This window comes from Chenopodium quinoa, unplaced genomic scaffold, assembly GCF_001683475.1.
Source record: "Chenopodium quinoa cultivar QQ74 unplaced genomic scaffold, ASM168347v1, whole genome shotgun sequence".
In the NCBI taxonomy this organism is placed as follows: Eukaryota; Viridiplantae; Streptophyta; class Magnoliopsida; order Caryophyllales; family Amaranthaceae; genus Chenopodium; species Chenopodium quinoa.
The window spans coordinates 6607440-6625814 of NW_018743955.1; the positions used below are offsets into that span (position 1 = coordinate 6607440).

The 18375-nt window shown below is 33.5% G+C and overlaps 2 protein-coding genes and 1 long non-coding RNA gene across 11 annotated transcripts; 2 read left to right on the top strand and 1 right to left on the bottom strand.

Annotated features, from left to right (window-relative positions):
* Nucleotides 1-1129: 1129 nt before the first annotated feature.
* Nucleotides 1130-3914, bottom strand: LOC110689287. Its single transcript, XM_021866036.1, has 5 exons — nt 3681-3914; nt 2051-2165; nt 1845-1934; nt 1637-1735; nt 1130-1520 (listed from the first exon to the last, which is right to left on the bottom strand). Exons 1-5 carry the CDS (start codon nt 3746-3748, stop codon nt 1419-1421), a joined length of 474 nt encoding a protein of 157 aa, XP_021721728.1. The 5' UTR covers nt 3749-3914; the 3' UTR covers nt 1130-1418.
* A 938-nt stretch (nt 3915-4852) lies between these two features.
* LOC110689289 lies at nt 4853-7985 on the top strand. Its single transcript, XM_021866038.1, has 2 exons — nt 4853-7155; nt 7293-7985. Exons 1-2 carry the CDS (start codon nt 6835-6837, stop codon nt 7548-7550), a joined length of 579 nt encoding a protein of 192 aa, XP_021721730.1. The 5' UTR covers nt 4853-6834; the 3' UTR covers nt 7551-7985.
* A 5183-nt stretch (nt 7986-13168) lies between these two features.
* On the top strand, nt 13169-18216 carry LOC110689290. 9 transcript variants are annotated; one of them, XR_002504885.1, is made up of 8 exons: nt 13169-13328; nt 13619-13844; nt 14653-14704; nt 14820-15173; nt 16576-16965; nt 17084-17279; nt 17727-17819; nt 17906-18216. It is a non-coding gene; the product is annotated as an uncharacterized LOC110689290 (long non-coding RNA). The 9 variants fall into 9 exon arrangements; XR_002504886.1 differs by having other exon boundaries at nt 16576-16735; nt 16807-16965; nt 17084-17819; XR_002504882.1 differs by having other exon boundaries at nt 14820-14960; nt 15067-15173; nt 17084-17819.
* Nucleotides 18217-18375: the final 159 nt, after the last annotated feature.

Below are 18375 nucleotides of genomic sequence, written 5' to 3' on the forward strand. Positions count from 1 at the left end.
ATTTAGATAAGTTCAGTTCAGGTGTAATAAGTTTTTAAAAGTTTTGTCCAAGTACAGATTACAACTAAATAAATTTTAATAAGGTCTAATAAGTTCAGATTAGTGAAAATCGGGTTAATAGAATACAAAACAATAAAACTTCTTGTTAAAAAAACGTTTTTGTATCAAATTAAACCTAATTTTCCTAACAATAAGGTGAAGAAAATGTGGTCTTAAATTGGGTAGATTTGTCTCTCACTTTTGCGATTTTACCCCATCTTTCATTTACTTGAAGAAAATATGGTCTTAACTTTGGGTTAATTTCTCCTTTTTTTACTTTTATTATTTTACTTCGTCTTTCATTTAATTGTACAATATTTGATTTTAAATGGAATAGTTCTATAACTTATTATGCTTCATCAAAGTTTAAATTCTTAATTTTCAATTTTAAGCCAAGTTATGTTTGCCCTATTCACTACATTTTCTTTTTACTGAAATAAAATTATTTTTGCTGAAATGAAAATATTCTATTAAAACTAAATTAATTTTATTAAGTTGCTATTATATTTGTTTTTAATGATTTTACGGATTAAAATTTATTTTTACCAAACTAAACTTACATTTATTAAGCTGAAATTAATAGACTTAAATTAGTTTTACGAAATATTATTTGAATAAAGTGTAAGGAATAGGACCTTACTAGTAAAAGTAAAACCAATACTTCCTCAATTTGAATAAAGTGAAAAGGAATTGGGGTTGCAAGTAAAAATATTTACCAAATGTGGAGCAATCTCAAAAGGACACCCAAAAAAATTATGCAAGTACAAAAAAAAACAAGGGATGAAGAGAGTAATTCATTGCCTATAACTAGATGCCCAAAACATCATTTGTTTGTATAAAGAAAACTGAAGTACAAGATTTACAACCAGTAGAACAGGAAGTAGAAACACTTGTATAAGATATTGGTGAACAACTAAACATCCCCAAAAGACTAACTTGCCACAACTTGCCCATTTCAAACAAAAGATGTGACTTGTCTTCATAGAATGAACTAAAGATTCTACGCCCTCAATGAACTTTTTCTTTTTTTTTTTTTAGCAAAAATATGGAAAAGAAACATCCCCTGCAACCTTCAAGTTTGAAAGCAGTATATAATGAGTCTAAATATGACATGTATCACCATGAAAATATGAAATGTGCCTACAATATCTTTGCATTAACATCAATATAAGATTTAAGTCTACGTTGGGAAGAAAAAAAATACAGCAAGAGCCAAAATCAAGAAACTACGGAGTAGGTTAAAATAAAGGAGATCCAGCGACAACTAGAAGGGAATGGATACAATGGGTACAAAAATTACGTCCAGAAAAGGGTAACAGTTCTCATAATCCTTTGCTTGTGTCCTTGTCCTCAGCTACGATTAAACTCCCAAACTCTTCTTACATTGCTTTTGCCTTGGGGGCCTTCTTCTTTACTTGCCGTCTTGGCATAGAATTCTTCATGCCAATGAAGAAAAGCAGAGCGCCAAAAAGTGCCAAATTCTACAAAGTAACAGATTACAGCAATGAGAAACACTAACTGAATTCTAAAGCAGAAAAAGAAAGCAAGCAAGTCTGATGCAGAACTATGTGCATTGTATACATCAGTTAAACCTCACCTGGGTAAACTTGACAAAGAGTTGCGCAAATTCCTTGTGATCAGCATCATAGTTGTAAAAGTCATACAGGATAGGGGTAGCAAGCACTTGGTGCAAAATCTGTATGAATAAACGTACAAGGGAGGTAAGGCAATGTTAAACCATTACACAACTTGGTCAGAGGCTAGAGGCTGAGCACAAAAGAGGGGCAAGATTAATGTCTACTTACGAGAAGATAAGCTCCAAAAGAGCTTCCCAATATGAAAAGAAGACTTCCAAGTCCCTTCAAGGCTATTGAGGCAGCAATTAAATGTTGCATCTGTTAAAAAAAGGGAGATTAGCTTAACAGTGAAAAAAGTATACAGGTAATGATCAGAATGATATTCACGGTGATGCCGTGATGGTAATAAATAAAAGGGCAAAATGAATTTTCACCTCAACTGAAGGCAGTTTAAACCCAGTGTGTGATAGCACATGTTTAGAAAAAGCATTGAACTTTGGACGCAATGCCCTAGCCGCGGGCCCACCGTCAGCACCAAAGTCATTGAACCTACACAAAAAGGAAACAAAGTTATACTGTAAGAACAGCATAATGGTAATGTAGCAGGTCCACAAGCAAAATAACCACCCTAAAAGAAATGGTAGTGTTGCAGATTCATACAAACAGAAAATATGAAAACAGATAATAATGGAGAAATCATAATGTATAGAGAGAGGTTATGCAATTCGTTTGAAATCATAACGTAGAGAGAGAGGTTATACACTTATAAACGAACACCCCTTTTCTTATATGGTAAATTGGTAATGCCACAAACAAACAAAAAATTCAAAATCTTGGGGTACCCAGGTTTTCAATTCCATCTACATCATTTGAACTTTGTGGCTTAACACCCAAAAAAAGACAGTGATTACCTAATCCAGTAACACATGAATTAAGAAAGCTTTCTTAGCTTTGCAATGTATCAACACTTCAGAAGTTCAGATTACTAATCCTTCCCAAAATTTGATCTTAAAATGTCACAAGCATTACAAAGTACATTCATGAAAAGTAGTAAATTCCATAAGGAATTAACCATGAATGAGTAGGTAAGCGTCCAACAGAAATGGGAAAGCATGATCTAAACAAGAGCACAATCACTATTTACAAATGCATTAGTTTATAAATTATAACAATTTCCAAACTCACAAGGTAAAAAACAGGTTACCGAAATATAAAACTAAACCCCTTCTTCGAGTCAGGCAAAGTAACTAAAAAAGCATACACTCCCTTAATTCCCAAAGTTTCTGACTCAATTGTGCATCATTGATCATTAATATTTTTACACATATAAAGCCAAAAATATACAAAGTTAAATTTTGATAATTCACATTGAGACAATAATAATTGAAACTATGCACATCTTTTACATACATTGTAAAATACGGACAAAATTGATTCGAAGAAAGTAAAATGATAACAGTTCTCAATGCTTCTTAAACGATTTACTACCTCCGTTAACATTTACTTGCAACTTTGGGGTATTATTTGAGAGACATAAAATATTCCAAAGTTGCGAGTAAATGTGAACGGAGGTAGTATTAAACTTCCAGGAGAATTCGCGACTAGAGACAAGTCGACAGTAAGTCAATCTAAGTGAAGGAATCATGGAATAACGAAGATCTGACGAGATTAAAGTCAACAATCACATATAGGAGACTGATCTAGATCTTAAATCAGATCAAATCAATCAATTAAATCGTTTTACGACAAATCCAAGCTGTTCTTAGCACTGAGTTCACCTCTAAAATTGAATGCCAAGCATTCATGCAAGTAAACAACACAACTAATAGCATCAGATCAACAAAAATCAAAATCAATTTGCAACAAAGACCTAAATTTCAAATTACATAAAAACGCACATTTCAAATTCCTCAATACTTCAACTTCCTACTCGAAACCCTAAATTCAACAATTACAACAGCAATCTATAGATTAACTCCAAAATAACTCAAATTAAAATAAAAATTAATAATATGAAAACGAAAAAACAAGCAGATCTAAAAGAAAAAACCCAAAAAAACTCACTCTTGCCAAACAGAGAGGATGAAGACAGAAACGAAGAGTACTCGACCAACAAACGACATAAACGCCATTGTTATTGATTGATTTAGTTTCTCTCTCTAAACAGAGTTTTCTCTCTCCTCGATCTAGCCGTAAGATAGAAGACAGAAATTCAATGAAGGAAGAGAGAGAGAAACAGTGAAATTGCCGCTTGAGATTTCAAACGCCTTTTATAAAAATATATATTTAGTGTTTGTCACTTTTTACAAGACCATGAAAATAAAAGTAGGTGGGAAGGAGAAAGAAAGAGATGTTTGCGAGGTTGAGAGAGTGATTGTCACGTGATTTTAATGTGTGAGAGATATTGTGGGGCCTACTAGGTGTTAACACGTCTGACGGACCAATCAGTTTTTTTTTTTAAATGAAAGTTGTGTGACGTGGATGCATGTGGTCGCGAGTGTTGTGGTAGCTTGCTCAAGCGCGTTGTATGAGGTATTGAGTATCCATTGTTTACGATGAATGTTTTAATGCACTTTGGTTTAAATCTTACAACTACGAGCTACGACTAAGGTATACGGGCTTGTTTAAGAGCTAGCCGATCTCGGAGGGAAACATGCATGAGGTGATTATCTTGATAGGCTATTATGCATATCCGGGTGTATCGTATGTTTGGAGTTATTTGTCCATTTAACCAATAAATGAGTAAAAGTATTATTTATTCATTTGTTAATTAAATGAGCAAATGACCCCGAGTGTATGGTACACTCGAGTGTTTATAACAATTTCTAATTTATCTTTGGGTAATAACGTCTTTTGCTTGTAAAAGTAAGGGTTTTTATGTTAGCATAGGGTGGACGAATTTCTGATGTTATATTGACATTAAGTTCACATAACTAAGTATAAATATAATAATCTATTATGAAAAAATATATCAAGTGTGGTTTTTATTAGTTTCGTAATGCTTTTTTATTATTATTATCGCACACAAACACAATAAATTATGTCAAAACTTATTTTGATCTATTCTTAACTTTTGAAATAAGTATAAATAGGTTAAACTCAACTATCCCTAACTATATTAGTATTGTGCGCTATACGATTTTGACCCAACTAATAAAAGATTAATTTTGTTCCAAATACGAATTATTGATAAAATTCGATATTACAATGTAACTTTCATAAAATAACAAAGAGAAGTTTGATAATTAACACCAACAATTATTATTTTTCATTGGTTTTAAAAATATATATATTATTTTTTTACTTTACCACAAACAATGTTCAAAACCTTTAATTTTACCATCAGTTTGCCTAATCGCCCTTGCATAATGTCATTTCCTTCAATTTTCCCCTTCTTCTCTCTATTTCCTTTTTTTTTTTGTTCTTAAGCCTTCATTTTTATGTTTTTTAATTTCCTTTAGTGATGACGGATGCTAACCACCAATTTTTTTTACTCGCAATTTCTTCATTTTTTTATTCTCTCGTTCATATTTCTTTTTCAATTTTTTTTGTTTTAATTTTTTTCAAAAATTATCATTTGATATGTATTTTCACTATATATAAACTAGTTGTTGGTGCGCGCCCCCCCCCCCAACGTAATGCTATGAATGTTATGGGTGATGTTTGGATGCGGTGATTTGGATACGGGTTACAATATGTATGTCAGCACAAATGTAATTTAACAATATTAGTAATGAATTTATATATACACAATGTAGTTATCAACTTAAGCACTTATGGATGCCCCTGTATTACTGGAACTATGTTATAGTTCATGTGGTGGAGTGTTGTATGTGGAAGAACATGTTGGTGTCTACAAAAGGTGTGACTAAGGGCTAGCTCATTTCTCATGGGTAGTTGTAGTGTATTATTTCTTTAAATTGTGTGTGGTTGATTTGTTTTTTTTAAAAAAAAAAAAAAAAAAAAAATTAAAAAAAACAGGGATCAGGAATATTGCAGAACATAGGTACATTCTATCATTGATATTTGTATACAATTTGTTGGGAAGTATGTGCTGCCATACTATATCAATGGTGTAAGGAATATAATCATTTGTAAGTTGACCTATAGGCAAAATAAGCCTGTGCAATATTTGGGCCTTACTGTAAGTCTAGTATTACACGCATAGACATTGAGATATGTGTCTCTTAATTAATTACGTTATTATTCATTTAATAGTATTGTATACTAAGTCTTTTAAACTTCATGAGGCTTTATATACGGTGGTAACGTAGTTGTTGTGAGCTGTTTAAAAAAAAAAAAAAAAAAAAAAACCTTACACATTTTCATTGGATATCTAAAAAGCAATGTGTGAATTTGCACTGTCATTTACCGTTCGTGTAGAAAAAGAGACTTGTGATAAACTGGTAAGACAAAAGTAAGGGTTTGTTGAATTTTGTATATTGCACACTTGTTTTGGTTTTACTTGAATTTGTTTGGGTGTATTTTTTGTGATATGTTTCATGTTGAATGTTTAAAATTGAGAAGGCTTATGCATTGATTGTTGTGTATTGGTTTTGCTTGTTGTTGTTTTTCTGGTTTTTGTTTTTTGTTTAAAGTTTTTTTTCGGCAGAGGAATTGCAATAAGCCTTTGAGTTGTGAATTCTAGGGTTGATGTGATAATTTTTTTTATGAACATGCTGTTAAAATTTGGGCGTAATATAGTATGATTTTGACGAATGGTTTTGCACTGTGAAAATTGAGCGAAACGTAGGAGGGGTAGAGGTGGTTGACAGATACAAACACATTAGAGGTTAGGCTAAAAATATATAGGTGTTGTGGTTGTGCAGTTATTGTAATCTAGTGTTGAGTTTCATTGTATTGAAATGAGAGGTGATTAATATGGAAATTCTGGTATAACCTTTAATTGGATTTTTGGATGTGGAATTGATGATTTGTTTGCTATTGAGTCTCTGCAGTTTTCTAATTGTTCAGCGGTTTAAGAGAGTTGAGTCATTAATTGGTTTTTGTAACATTATAGGTTGTAAGATTTGTATTTTTAGTTTTGTTTTGCATGCTTATATCTACTTACTCGGCGGTTTATATGTTATAGCGTGTTCCTGATGGTTTGGAAGAGGTTTTAGAAGATGGCTTTCTCAACATTGAATTGTTAGTAGACGGTAATGATGAATCTTGGTTTGTTACTCTGTTGCACGAAGAATCTGACAATGGTTGGAAGATGTATCTCGACATAGGGTGGTCAGATTTTATGGATGATAATAGTTTAAATGTTGGCGATGTGCTAATGTTTAAGTACATTAGTAATAATTCTTTTGCGGTTAAAATTATTTACCGCACTGGACCTCCACAGAGTGTGGGAGCAGGACAAACTTATGGATTTGGCAACACTGGCAAGAAGCGTGGCCGTAAGCCAGCTATTGAAGGATGTTCTGAAAAAATGATGGAGGCAAATGCCTGGCTCGATGCACTTGCAGATGTGTGCGGTGAATATTTCTTCAAGTTTTCTTTCACTAAAAAGTACTTCGATCAGGCTATAATTGTAAGTTTTCTATGAAGTTTACTAATATAGCTTGTACACTCTGTGAAGCTTATTTCCATAAGTGTATATTACTGATTTTTTCTGTTGTATGCTTGTGCCTGTTTGCTGCCTGTAACATTTTGATCTTGTGTTTGCAGAATATTCCTCTGCCTTTTGCGAAAGAACATTTCATGGGATTTCCTCCAACAACTGTCGTGGTCTTACAAAATTTTGATAAACAATTTGATGTTGAATTGAAGATTGTGATGAAGAAAAATAAAATCATTCAATGTTCCTTGAAGAATGGAGTCAGAGAGTTCATTGAGTATTACAATGTTCAGGTGGACGAAGTTGGGCTCTTCAAATATAGGGAAGGTCATCCTATAGTGTTTGATGTGGATTTAGTTCTAGTATGATTAGCCAATGAAAAGGGTTTAGGAAGTTCTTTAATAATGTGTATTAAGTTCATAGAAGTTTGTTTTGTTTATCAACTCTATCAACTAAGGCTTGACTAAAATGTGGAATATTGTTAAGCTATGTGGGGCTAAATTGTTATGTAATAGACTGTTTGTAGCTACTATTATATCTACTTTGTTTGGTTTTGTTTTTTTTTTCAAATAACTTATGCACATGTAAATGTGATCTAAATGCGGTTGGTACTTTCTGGTTTAGATTTGAGAATGTATGTTTTGCAAAATCAGTATAGGCAAGTAGTATATGCTTTGTGAGAATGAAACATTGAAACATCTAAAACAACGGTGTTATGCAAGTATTGTATGCCTATGCTATGAATTGTTGCTTCAACACAGAGAAGTAAATCAGTCTAATTGAATGATAGCATGATAGTTAAAATTAATTGCATATAGGTGATTGTAAAGAAAACACAAAACTTTGAATTTTAAAACGCAGGGAAAGTACTAAAATTTACTAATATTATATATAATAATCCTGATTTAAGGATACCAGTACATAGATTATTTTTGCTTCATTAGGCAAAACATGGTAATACTAATTTGTACTATATATGCATACTTGCCAATATGATAGGTGCCTTTTTCCCAAAATACTAATATTACCACTTAAACTTACACTTATATTCTAATGTACCTAGCAGCATTACTACTGATATAACTGGTGTTTATAGGGAACAATATTTGTTCACATTTGTTCCTTCTAAACCCCCAAAAGATTTATGTCTGTCTATAAATCAGGCAGTGTGTAACTTATATATAAAGCAACATTAAGTTTGATCTTACTATCATCATTAGTAGAGGCAAAAGGTGGTGACTATGTATCCTAAGCACTTGAGAGCTTCATGGCTTTTCAGGCTGAGCTGTTGGAGAGCTGAATTCATCAGAACTTTCTTCGACATGGGTGTCTTGAAATAGTGTTGTCTTCACCTTTTTCTTAGGTGGGCTGTCATCAGCAGCTTTACTTGGCTTTGAGTCACAAGAAGTAGATTCTTTTCTCTTTGGTGGGCTACGTTTGCGAGAAATCTTAGTCCAACTTGGAAGTACTTCCTTTGGTGGGGTGCTTATTTCAGGAAGCTGAAGGGGTTCCAAACTTGGCTCAGATAGCAGGAACATGTCCGAATCAAATTTTTGGGAGGCTAAGTTCATTTCTTCTAGCTGAGCAAGTTCAGCAATTCTGGCATCATTCCTGGTTGCTGGATTTTGGGCTGTGGCAGGGTTTGAGTTAAACTCAATCACCAGAGGCTTTTTACCAAGTGCTTATTCTTCGAGTATCATATCTCTCTGCAGCTTCCTCTCTTGTTCTGTTAAGACAGATTCTTCTAAGTCTGTATCCATTGCAGACATTGGTTGTTGTTCTTCTTCAGCTTCCAGTTCAATAGTTTTCAGTGTCCATATGGGTACATTGTTCATTGACAACTCCTTTGTGGGTCCCACCTTGATAAAGAATGGTTTGGTACAAAGGATCTCTTGTATAGTTGCAAAAGCTTCTAAGTTCTCCTGGAACATGTATAAGGTGTTTAGGTATTGCCAGTGTAAGTATTAGTTCAGTAAAAGTGTAGATTTTCCATGCAAATTAGCAAATAAGGGCCAGAATATTAAGAGTATATTTCAATAGAAGCGCAAAATAACTGGTTGTGGTTGATATTAAGAGTGAACATTGCATAATATTAATATTAAGAATGCAAAACAAAGATAAATGAAAGGATTGTTTACAGTATTCTTCATGCTAGAAATCTCAGTTGCTGACTTTCTGAAGAGTTTCTTTGTGTCGTCATTGAAAGTGGTGAATGACATAGTTCCAATGTCATCTATTGCTTCGAACTTGAATGTAACTCTATTGAACAAAGATGGAATGAAGTTAGAAGCAGCTTTAAGTATAGATTGTACAGGTTGGTAAAGCATAGGAATAAGTTACTTGTGAACAGAGGTAGTATCTGTTTTTTTGCAAAGAGTGCAACTATAGCGAGATCCCACAGGAAGATTTGTGCGTTTAGAGCATTCTTGGCAGCCAGCATAGGCATGAATCTTGTTCAGGTCAGCATTTGGTATGGTGACTCTTATCCATGCTATTTCTTCTTGCATAGTATTGGATGGTTGTATTTTTTGCAAAAGAAGATTTTCAGCCGTTAGCAAAAGATAGACACTTTAATATTATTGAATAAAGCTGCTAGTACTGGAGTTAAAATTTGAAACTTTTTGTTTCTCAGCTCTGCAATTGTGTAGATTTTTTTCTCTTCACTGGGGTATCTGACAGTAAGCACTCTAGCCTGCCTATCAAGCAACACTTGTGGGTACACTTTTGCCCTATAATGAAGATATAAATCATGATCGATTTCAGTATATAAGATCAATGTACCATGATAAATGGAATTGTAAGAAATGTACCATTCACGAAGCACATTTGCTCTATCTCCTTGAGGTTCATGAATGAATCGAGTTGACATAGTAGTGCTCAAAATGAATCCTGTAGTAGCACTAACTATTACCTGTTAAATTCATGGAGTGTAATTGTTGTTGTAAAATAGAAGTGTAATAATATGAAAGTAATTAACCTCTAGATGTGTTTTGAGCTCTAAGAGAAGTGAGGCCTACAACATTAAACTTGTCAGCCCAGTTGTTGAGTGCATTGCAGTCATTGAGAGCAAGATCATTCCATGCTGAAATGGTGATAGTTTGATCATGGTTGTTACATAGGTTTGGAAATATATGTGAGCATAACAGTTGAGTGATAAGTAATAAGCCCTGGTAAAAGTAAAAGAGCAATTATTCAAAAGTGAAGTAACCTTGTATCAGTGGCAACTATCTCACGAACTGGACTCTCACGTCCACGTGAATTAGAAATCATGCGTGGCTGTTCCTCAACAAAAAGAACTACTACAACAACATCTAAAGCCAAGGAATATAAGTAGAACTAAGTTAGACATTACATGGTATGATATTATACAGACTGCAATTATTGTATTTAAATGTATACCAAATCTGCTGTCTGGATCAGCTATCCTTGGAATAGTTTACAGAGGCTGATACTTGGGAACAATAGGGCCAGCTTCAGGGTTCAACCTCTGCACAACAGTTTGCTGTCCAATAGTCATTTGGAAGGGAAGTTCTTCAAGGTTGAACTTGAACTGATCATCCACAATGCCTATGGAAGCCTTGGATATTTCATATTGTCTAGTGGGTTTCAGGATCTCCTCATAGGCCTTTATCTGTTCTCCAAAAAGAGCACAACGCATCTTGTTTTTCTATGAGTCGATTGGAAGTGAAACACAAAGAGTAACACATGGTTAGAATAACACATGGTTGGAATTAAACACAAGCAATTTCAGCTATATAGTTCTTGGTTGGAGTTGACCATATAAAGGCAACTCTACTAAGGCATTCATATATAATTACACTTATTGAATCCTTGGTCAAAATGAAGATTGTATAGATTTTATACAATTTTCCATCTTTCAGTATACACAATTACTATAATATGAATCGGATATAATTACCTAATAGGATATTGCTACAGATTTCATATTCCAGTTCTTTTTAGCATAACATGACTTCTGAAAAAATGCTCCAACACAAGGATTTTACACAAACACCCATGTATAAGTGGGATTTGAATAATAAAGTAGAAAGTAGAAGCAGACTCATCTTCTCATCTTCCATGATGAGAGTTTGGAAGACTAATCCAGGCTTTTTTTGCGATTCTCGAGGACGACCCTTTTCAGTAACTGTAACTCTGACCTTGTAATCCTTGCTCTGAGTATTCAGTTCATCCAAATAAACTGGTTCAAGCTTCATATTGAAGATCAGTTACATTCTGAAATAACCCAGAATCAGTACTGGTACAACTATATATATAGATTTACAACAGAGCTTTTAAAAAGGTGCATAGATTCGTGATAAAGAATTATTTTGCTTGATTGAAACGAATAATGTTAAATATAGTGGTGTTAACAGCAAACTATGCAAGTGATCCAAACGATCTGTAACTTGTAAATCTCATTACATGCAAAATAACAAAACATGTACTCCAATTTCAGAAATTCAGCTACTATGAATCTTAGAAAAACACTTCTTAATAGTAGTTTAACAATGTTTGATGCAGGCAGGTGTTACAGTCAGAAGGGCTAATATATTTTCACACTAATGATATTATCCGTTTTAAAAAATATAACCAATAGCTTTCTATTGTTTAGTATGTATTTCATGCAGAAGATTCCTAGGCTCAGAATATTCTATGTAGATTGTACATAGTCATAAATATTCATGTAAGAAACCTTAAAAGAATTCAATTTGCAGTATTTAATAAGTAGAGTCTATTAAAAGTAATTTACAATATGCAGAACATATTCCAAAGACATATTCTCAGAAAGCAGAATAGCATTTACATTAACATGCATAAAAAAAAAGTTATTAAAACAACAGACATTCAGCCATCTAAATATTTTGCAAAACAGATTCTACAATAGATGGTAGGCTATTTTCCTAATCTAGCATGCATTTATGTTATGCTTTTTTTTTTTTTTTTTTGTTTTATTTTCACATTTTACAACTTAAGTGGTTATTATGTTTACAGCAGCAAGCAGATGCTAAAATTGAACATGCAGTATAGCAATGGAATTAAGAATTACATTTCTAACTTGAAAGAATTTTAAGGTAGGAGTACTTTTAGAGGAAAAGTGAAATTGCAAGGCTGGAAAGGTGATTTTTGGGCAAAATTTAGATTGATATATATAGTAAAAATTAGGACAAAGTAATAGCTAAGTAATCAAATGAACAAGCTTGACACTGAACAAATCTAAGAACAGTAACACGTCCATAGTCAAGAGTGATTTCAACAGTAGCATAGTACATATAAATGTTTTTTTTTGCCAAATTCTGCAATTCTTCTTTGTTTTTTTTTTTAAAAAATCTTGTCCGTGCTATGCGTGCCTCTGTTGTTTTCATCTTCTATGTTTGATAATTGATTTTTTTTTATTGCCCTTTGTGTTTTTGATTATTTTTTTTTTGCCTTTTTAAATTATGTAAAAGTGGGTATTGGTCACCTACTTATATAAGTAATGTCAACTTCAAACAGTAAAAAGTATGGCTTGCAAAGATGCAATGTACTTAATTTAAAGAAATAGTAACTAATATAAATAATATAATCTATAACTAACATATATAAAAGCCCCAAGCACCCTTACTATTCCCCATTTTACTGTTCCTTATGTACAGGGAAATGACCCGCTTGCCCTCAACCCCTTTTTCTGATTTATAACATATATATATTATAATAACATATATAAAAGCCCCAAGCACCCTTACTATTCCCCATTTTACTGTTCCTTATGAACAGGGAAATGACCCGCTTGCCCTCAGTCCCTTTTTCTGATTTATAACATAACATATATAAAAGCCCAAGCACCCTTACTATTCCCCATTTTACTGTTCCTTATGAACAGGGAAATGACCCGCTTGCCCTCAGCCCCTTTTTCTGATTGACCAAATTGCCAGGGCTGTTTTGGTCATTTCCTTTTGGCATTCTAGTTGTTTCTTGGCCCCTACCTTTTGCTTTACTGCCCACGCTCAGTTGCCCCCATTTCTCTCTCTTACCTGCTTTTGCTTCTCCTCAGTCCTCATCCTCACATCTCCTGCTTTGATTTTGCTTTATTTCATTTTTTATCTTCAACCAATCCAACTGATCAGTTTTGTTTGCTCACAGCCTTCTCGATACTTCTCTTATGGGTACGATCTTCTTCTTCAATTTTTGTTTTCAATTTTTTCTAATTTTATTTGCTTGTGAAATGATGAAATGGGATTTTTGTTTTGTATTGTATTCTGGTATGAAATAGGGGTTTTGTTCTGTATTTTTCTGATTATATTTGCTGGTGAATCGATGAAACAGGTTAATTGAGTTGTTCGATTTTTTATTTTTGCTAACTATTTTTATGATTAAATTGGTAGTTGAATGATCATAGAACTTAAATTGTTATTAGTAATCAATTTTCAGTTTGGTTTTTGTGGCCATTTCTCAGGTTTGGGTCCAACAATGGTTGGGATGCTGAGTTTTGTAAATTTTTGTTATTCTGATTTTTCTGTCAATGGGATGCCCTAGCTGTTACACCTCGCATTCCTCTCTCTCCTCATCACCACCATCGGATTTCCTCTCGCTCATTTCCAGCGTTCATCTCCGACGCTCCTATCAACCTCTTCGTCTTCGCCGCTCTCTCACCTGCTCCGCTATTTCTTCTCCTTCTCTTGGTACTTTCGTATTCAATTGATTGATTTTTTTTTTATTTGTGAATATTTATTTAATTTGTTGTGTGTGGTTAATTGATTGTTTGATTAAACAACACGGTGAAGAATTCGGCGGAATTCATTGAAGCTGCTAAATAATTCTGTTATATCGATGTATTTTTTCCAATCTCTGTTAGTTTAGTAAGAATATGCAAGTTTGACATTGACTTTTGGTGATACCCCTTTAGCACTTGCTCACCAGTTACTATACTTATCAGAGTAAAGCAAATTGGAAATTAAACACAGAAGAATATGTAGTTCGTTGTTGTTGCAAGTCTGCAACTAAAAGATATAGCTTTCAAAGTACGGCACAGACAACAACGAAGTAAGATTACTCTAAAATGGTGGTAGATGAAATGACTTGGGGGGAGGGGGGATAATGCAGATGATGGGGAAATTGAAGGATAAGTGGTGGAAGCTAACCTGAACTATTGTAAGAAAGCAAGATGATGATGATGGAGCTAGAATTTGAGTTTAGTTGAACTACTAATAAATAAATCAGGAAATATTACTAGATGATGGTTATTGGATTAATAAGTATTGATGATCTCTTTCTGTTATATTGGTTTAATAAAGATTTGAATTTTATCCACAAAAGTAGGGGAAGAGAAATTCTTGCTTAAATTCTACTTTAAATTTGTCTCTGAAGTGATATGTTTCAAGCTTCTACCCCCCTTTCTTCAAACAGGCTCTAAGTTTTTTCTCCTGCCTAATTTTAATATTTTGGTCTTGTCTCTTGATACCAACGGGTTGGAACTGCTGTTGTTACCAGAAGTGATGATGGGAAAATGGCACTTGGAAGACTATGTGCACTTTGTGAGCAGGTGAAGGAACTGCTATCTTTTTTCAAATTTTACCCTGGTTGAGTATCCATAAGTTCTTTCACCTTTCTTGTATCTGGTAGAGCTTACTCAATCTTAATCATTTGTTATTGCGTAGAAAGGGGGATATCTCAAGATATTTAGTGAATCAGAAATCACTTGATCATTCTCAACCATTTAGTGGATTGAATTTTTTAACTAATGAAGTGGGTGCTTATTTTGCTGTAAGGGGACCATTTGTCTTCAATGGAGATGTTTAGTATGTTTTCATTACATATTATTCTAAGATTATAATTTATTAGTTATCTTATTTACGAGGAAAAGAAAACGGAATCAAATTAATGTGCAATTTGATTATTTTGTAGAATTGGGTTTCGAAGGAAGTCCGTCAATGGTGATTGTAAATTTTACTATGCTTCTAGGCAATTCCCCTTATTTCTCCTCCTCCGATCGTGCTTATTGTAACTCTCGGGTAATTTCTTTCTCTCTATTTTTCTAAATTTCAAGTTTTCTAAGCGGTTGCTATTTTTTCCCCCAAATTTAAACCATGGAGCATGTTTGAGTGAGCTTGGTAATTGATTTCACAAGCGTGATTATGTTAGAATCTATAACATAAGGGTAATTGATTTCCCCCAAATGTTAAGGGGAATGACTCAATTACTATCATGGGTGTATTTTGCATGAGATTTGCAGTTTTTAATTTAATTTTTGCAAAGAAATGTTTTTTAATATTAAAGTGGGGTTTTCTGCAAAATTGTATGGATCAGTTTTGCTAATTTAGTTTTCGAAGAAAATTGTTGGTTTGATTGTTATTTGGTAGCTGTTAATCCGGTTTTGCGCTATTTGGGTGATTTTTGAAATGGAGCATTATGAAGGTTAAAATGAAAGGGTAAATTTAGGCCATACCAAATGTTATTCGAATTGTGTACCATTACTTTATGTTTGATTTGTTGAAGTTTGAATATTTCTTTGTGTTGCTAAGATCATTGCTTAAGAATTGTTTTAAATAATTAGTGAGTTGGGTTGATTTATTATTATTATAATATAAATTTTATTATTTTGAAATTCATTATAAATAATAGTGTAGGGTTAATTACATGTTAGTTTGACTCTCATGAAAGTGAATAAATAACTAAATATTGCCAAATTTAGAAATTATAGAATCAAACCCTGGCACCTTGCTATTCTATGCATAAAATTACAGTCTTACCTTGATTTTTTCAGGACATCTCAATTAACCATGCATTATGAAATTGGTTGATAATGTTATAAAATAAATTGACAGTATCCTTATTCTATAAAGCTAAGAATTTCACTAAGTAGAAGTCTTGGACTGACATTTGGTTGAAAGATTTAGTAAGGAGCAAAAAACAGAAAAGAAAGAAGGTGAAACCATGTCATGATGTGGGATAACATTAGAAAGCCTTCAGGGTGAGATTTTAATTTTAAAATTTTATTATTTTCAAATTAACTTTATAAATTATTTTATAAAAGCTCAGAAAATATAATTTATGGATCAGTTCCCTCAAAAACTCTAACCTAAGGGCTTTAATGTTATTAACGAGCTCTTGCTAAGTATTCTGCAGCAGGATTCTCTATGAGTAGTGGTTTTGGTTGATATTATAGATCATCTTGCTTTACTACAAACAAGTGGATGACACATTTGTGTATTTGATCATTTTCTACTGTAAATATTAGTTTGAGTATCATGATTGAAGTTTGTAGACAAATTAGAAGGGAGGCAAGCTATTACGTGTTGCCTTTGTGTCCTTAGATGAACTTAACTTTCAGGATGCATGTAACTGGTCTTGTGTGATATGAAGATTCACAGTTTATTTGCTGCTTCTAACCCTAATAATTTTGCCATCAAGGAGGTTGTGTCAGTCTGCTCAACATGAACCTACCTGCAGCAAGCTACGCAGCCAAGAACTTCTTCCAAAGGTTTAATTGCCACAGAGTTGAAAAAGAGAACAGCAACAGGATGGATATGAAATCACATCCTGGAAAATTAAATCCTGATAGTGACAAGTGCAGGTGAAGATCTCTAATATAAATGCTCCCCTAATTTGTCATTTGCAACTTAATAAATTTATTTTTGATGCAAGTATAACAAGTGGCAGCAGAAGTGTAGGGTATGAGAGTCCTTCGTGAGATCGGCTTGTGTATCTGACAACCTGTGTAATCGGATATCATGTAAAGTCCAGGTTAAAATGGATAGGTGTAATATGGAATTTTCCATGCTGCAAGTGCCGATAAAGATTTTGGTAAGTTTCATAGATGTGAATCATTAGTATTTCATGCCTTTCTACTGTCATACAACACTGCAAAATTTACTGTTGTGGGAACATTGCCTCATGACATTTCCTTTTGGTTCATTCTCAGGGGCTGTCTTGAAAATGGCTCGATTGGTAAAGGATGTCTCTCTTAAGGCACAAAAGGTTACCTCTGATTCAGCTGTCAAGGCTCCATAAAAAAACTCTTATAATACCAGCTAATTTGTGCAAATTGTGGCTAAGGTCTTCGTCCGCACTCTTCATGTTATAGGTTTCTATGTACAGGAAATGTATGATTGAATCAGGTATAAATTATTGTTTATTTAATTGAATAAGGGATTTACCATGATTGGCCAGCAATATTGGTGTTATGCGGCCTGTGGTGGTGAGTATACTCTAATAAGACATGGCCTTTGCTTGAAGGGATTTTCCCTTTCTTAAATTAGGTGCGAGATTAGGTGGGGGAATTGGAAGGATGAATTTGGCTTTGTGTTAGCTGACATTTTGAAGCAATATGAAATATTTTTCGATGATTTATTACTCTACGCACTAATTTTTTAGGTTAATTCCAGTGTGGGTACATGTGGTTTCAAACAATATATGTGAATTTTAAGCTGCTACTTTCTGTGTTTATGCTTTTCTGATTTTGTAGGATTTTTGCTACTTTGTATTTTGATTACAGATAATTAATGTTCATGGGGCATTAAAATAAATAATCTGTTCTGAAATGGGCTTTTCCTTTCTAAAATTAGGTGGGGGATTGGAAGGATGAATTTGGCTTCATGTTAGCTGACATTTTGAAGCAAAATAAAGTAAATAATTCAGGCATGAGATTTGAGCCTGCGGTAAGGACAGCGGATTTCGATAGGTTTATAGCTGAGTATGAGAGTGATCGTACTTCTTATTGTTGGTCTACTATGATTAATTTCAGGGCAAATGAGGAGATCGAGAAGGAGGCTCTTTACCGAGTTCAAGCTCAAAAAAATTCTGAAAAGTCAAAAGAGTTCAAGCTCTTCACTCTTTTGTGGGGTGTGCTGCAGAACAACGTCATTGATGCTTTGTGTTAAATCTTGTATTTTATAACTTAAGTAGCAATTACATTTGAGTGAACATGTGCAATTTTTCATGATTTCCCCTCCTTTTTCCCTTCTGCATTGTTATGAGAATTTCCTTAACATAGTTAGTAATTGAAATTGAAGTAGCATTCATTATTATTAAAGGATTGTAGAGTTAATATTTTTCCCTCCAATTGCCTTGATCGCACCATCCATTTTGTTAATCCCCCAATCACCTTAATCGCACTACCCAATGTGCCAATCTTCCACTCAATTTTCCAATCGCCTTGATTGCACCATCTTTGTCAATCCTCCAATCACCTTGATCGCACCACCCAATTTTACA

Coding starts and splice junctions, on each gene's coding strand:
- LOC110689287 (XM_021866036.1), bottom strand. CDS start 3,748: ATGGCGTTTATGTCGTTTGTTGGTCGAGTACTCTTCGTTTCTGTCTTC. Junction 1,935..2,050: donor TTAAACTGCCTTCAGTTGAG/GTGAAAATTCAT, acceptor TTTTTTTAACAG/ATGCAACATTTAATTGCTGC. Junction 1,521..1,636: donor TCTTTGTCAAGTTTACCCAG/GTGAGGTTTAAC, acceptor GTTACTTTGTAG/AATTTGGCACTTTTTGGCGC.
- LOC110689289 (XM_021866038.1), top strand. CDS start 6,835: ATGTATCTCGACATAGGGTGGTCAGATTTTATGGATGATAATAGTTTA. Junction 7,156..7,292: donor ACTTCGATCAGGCTATAATT/GTAAGTTTTCTA, acceptor TTGTGTTTGCAG/AATATTCCTCTGCCTTTTGC.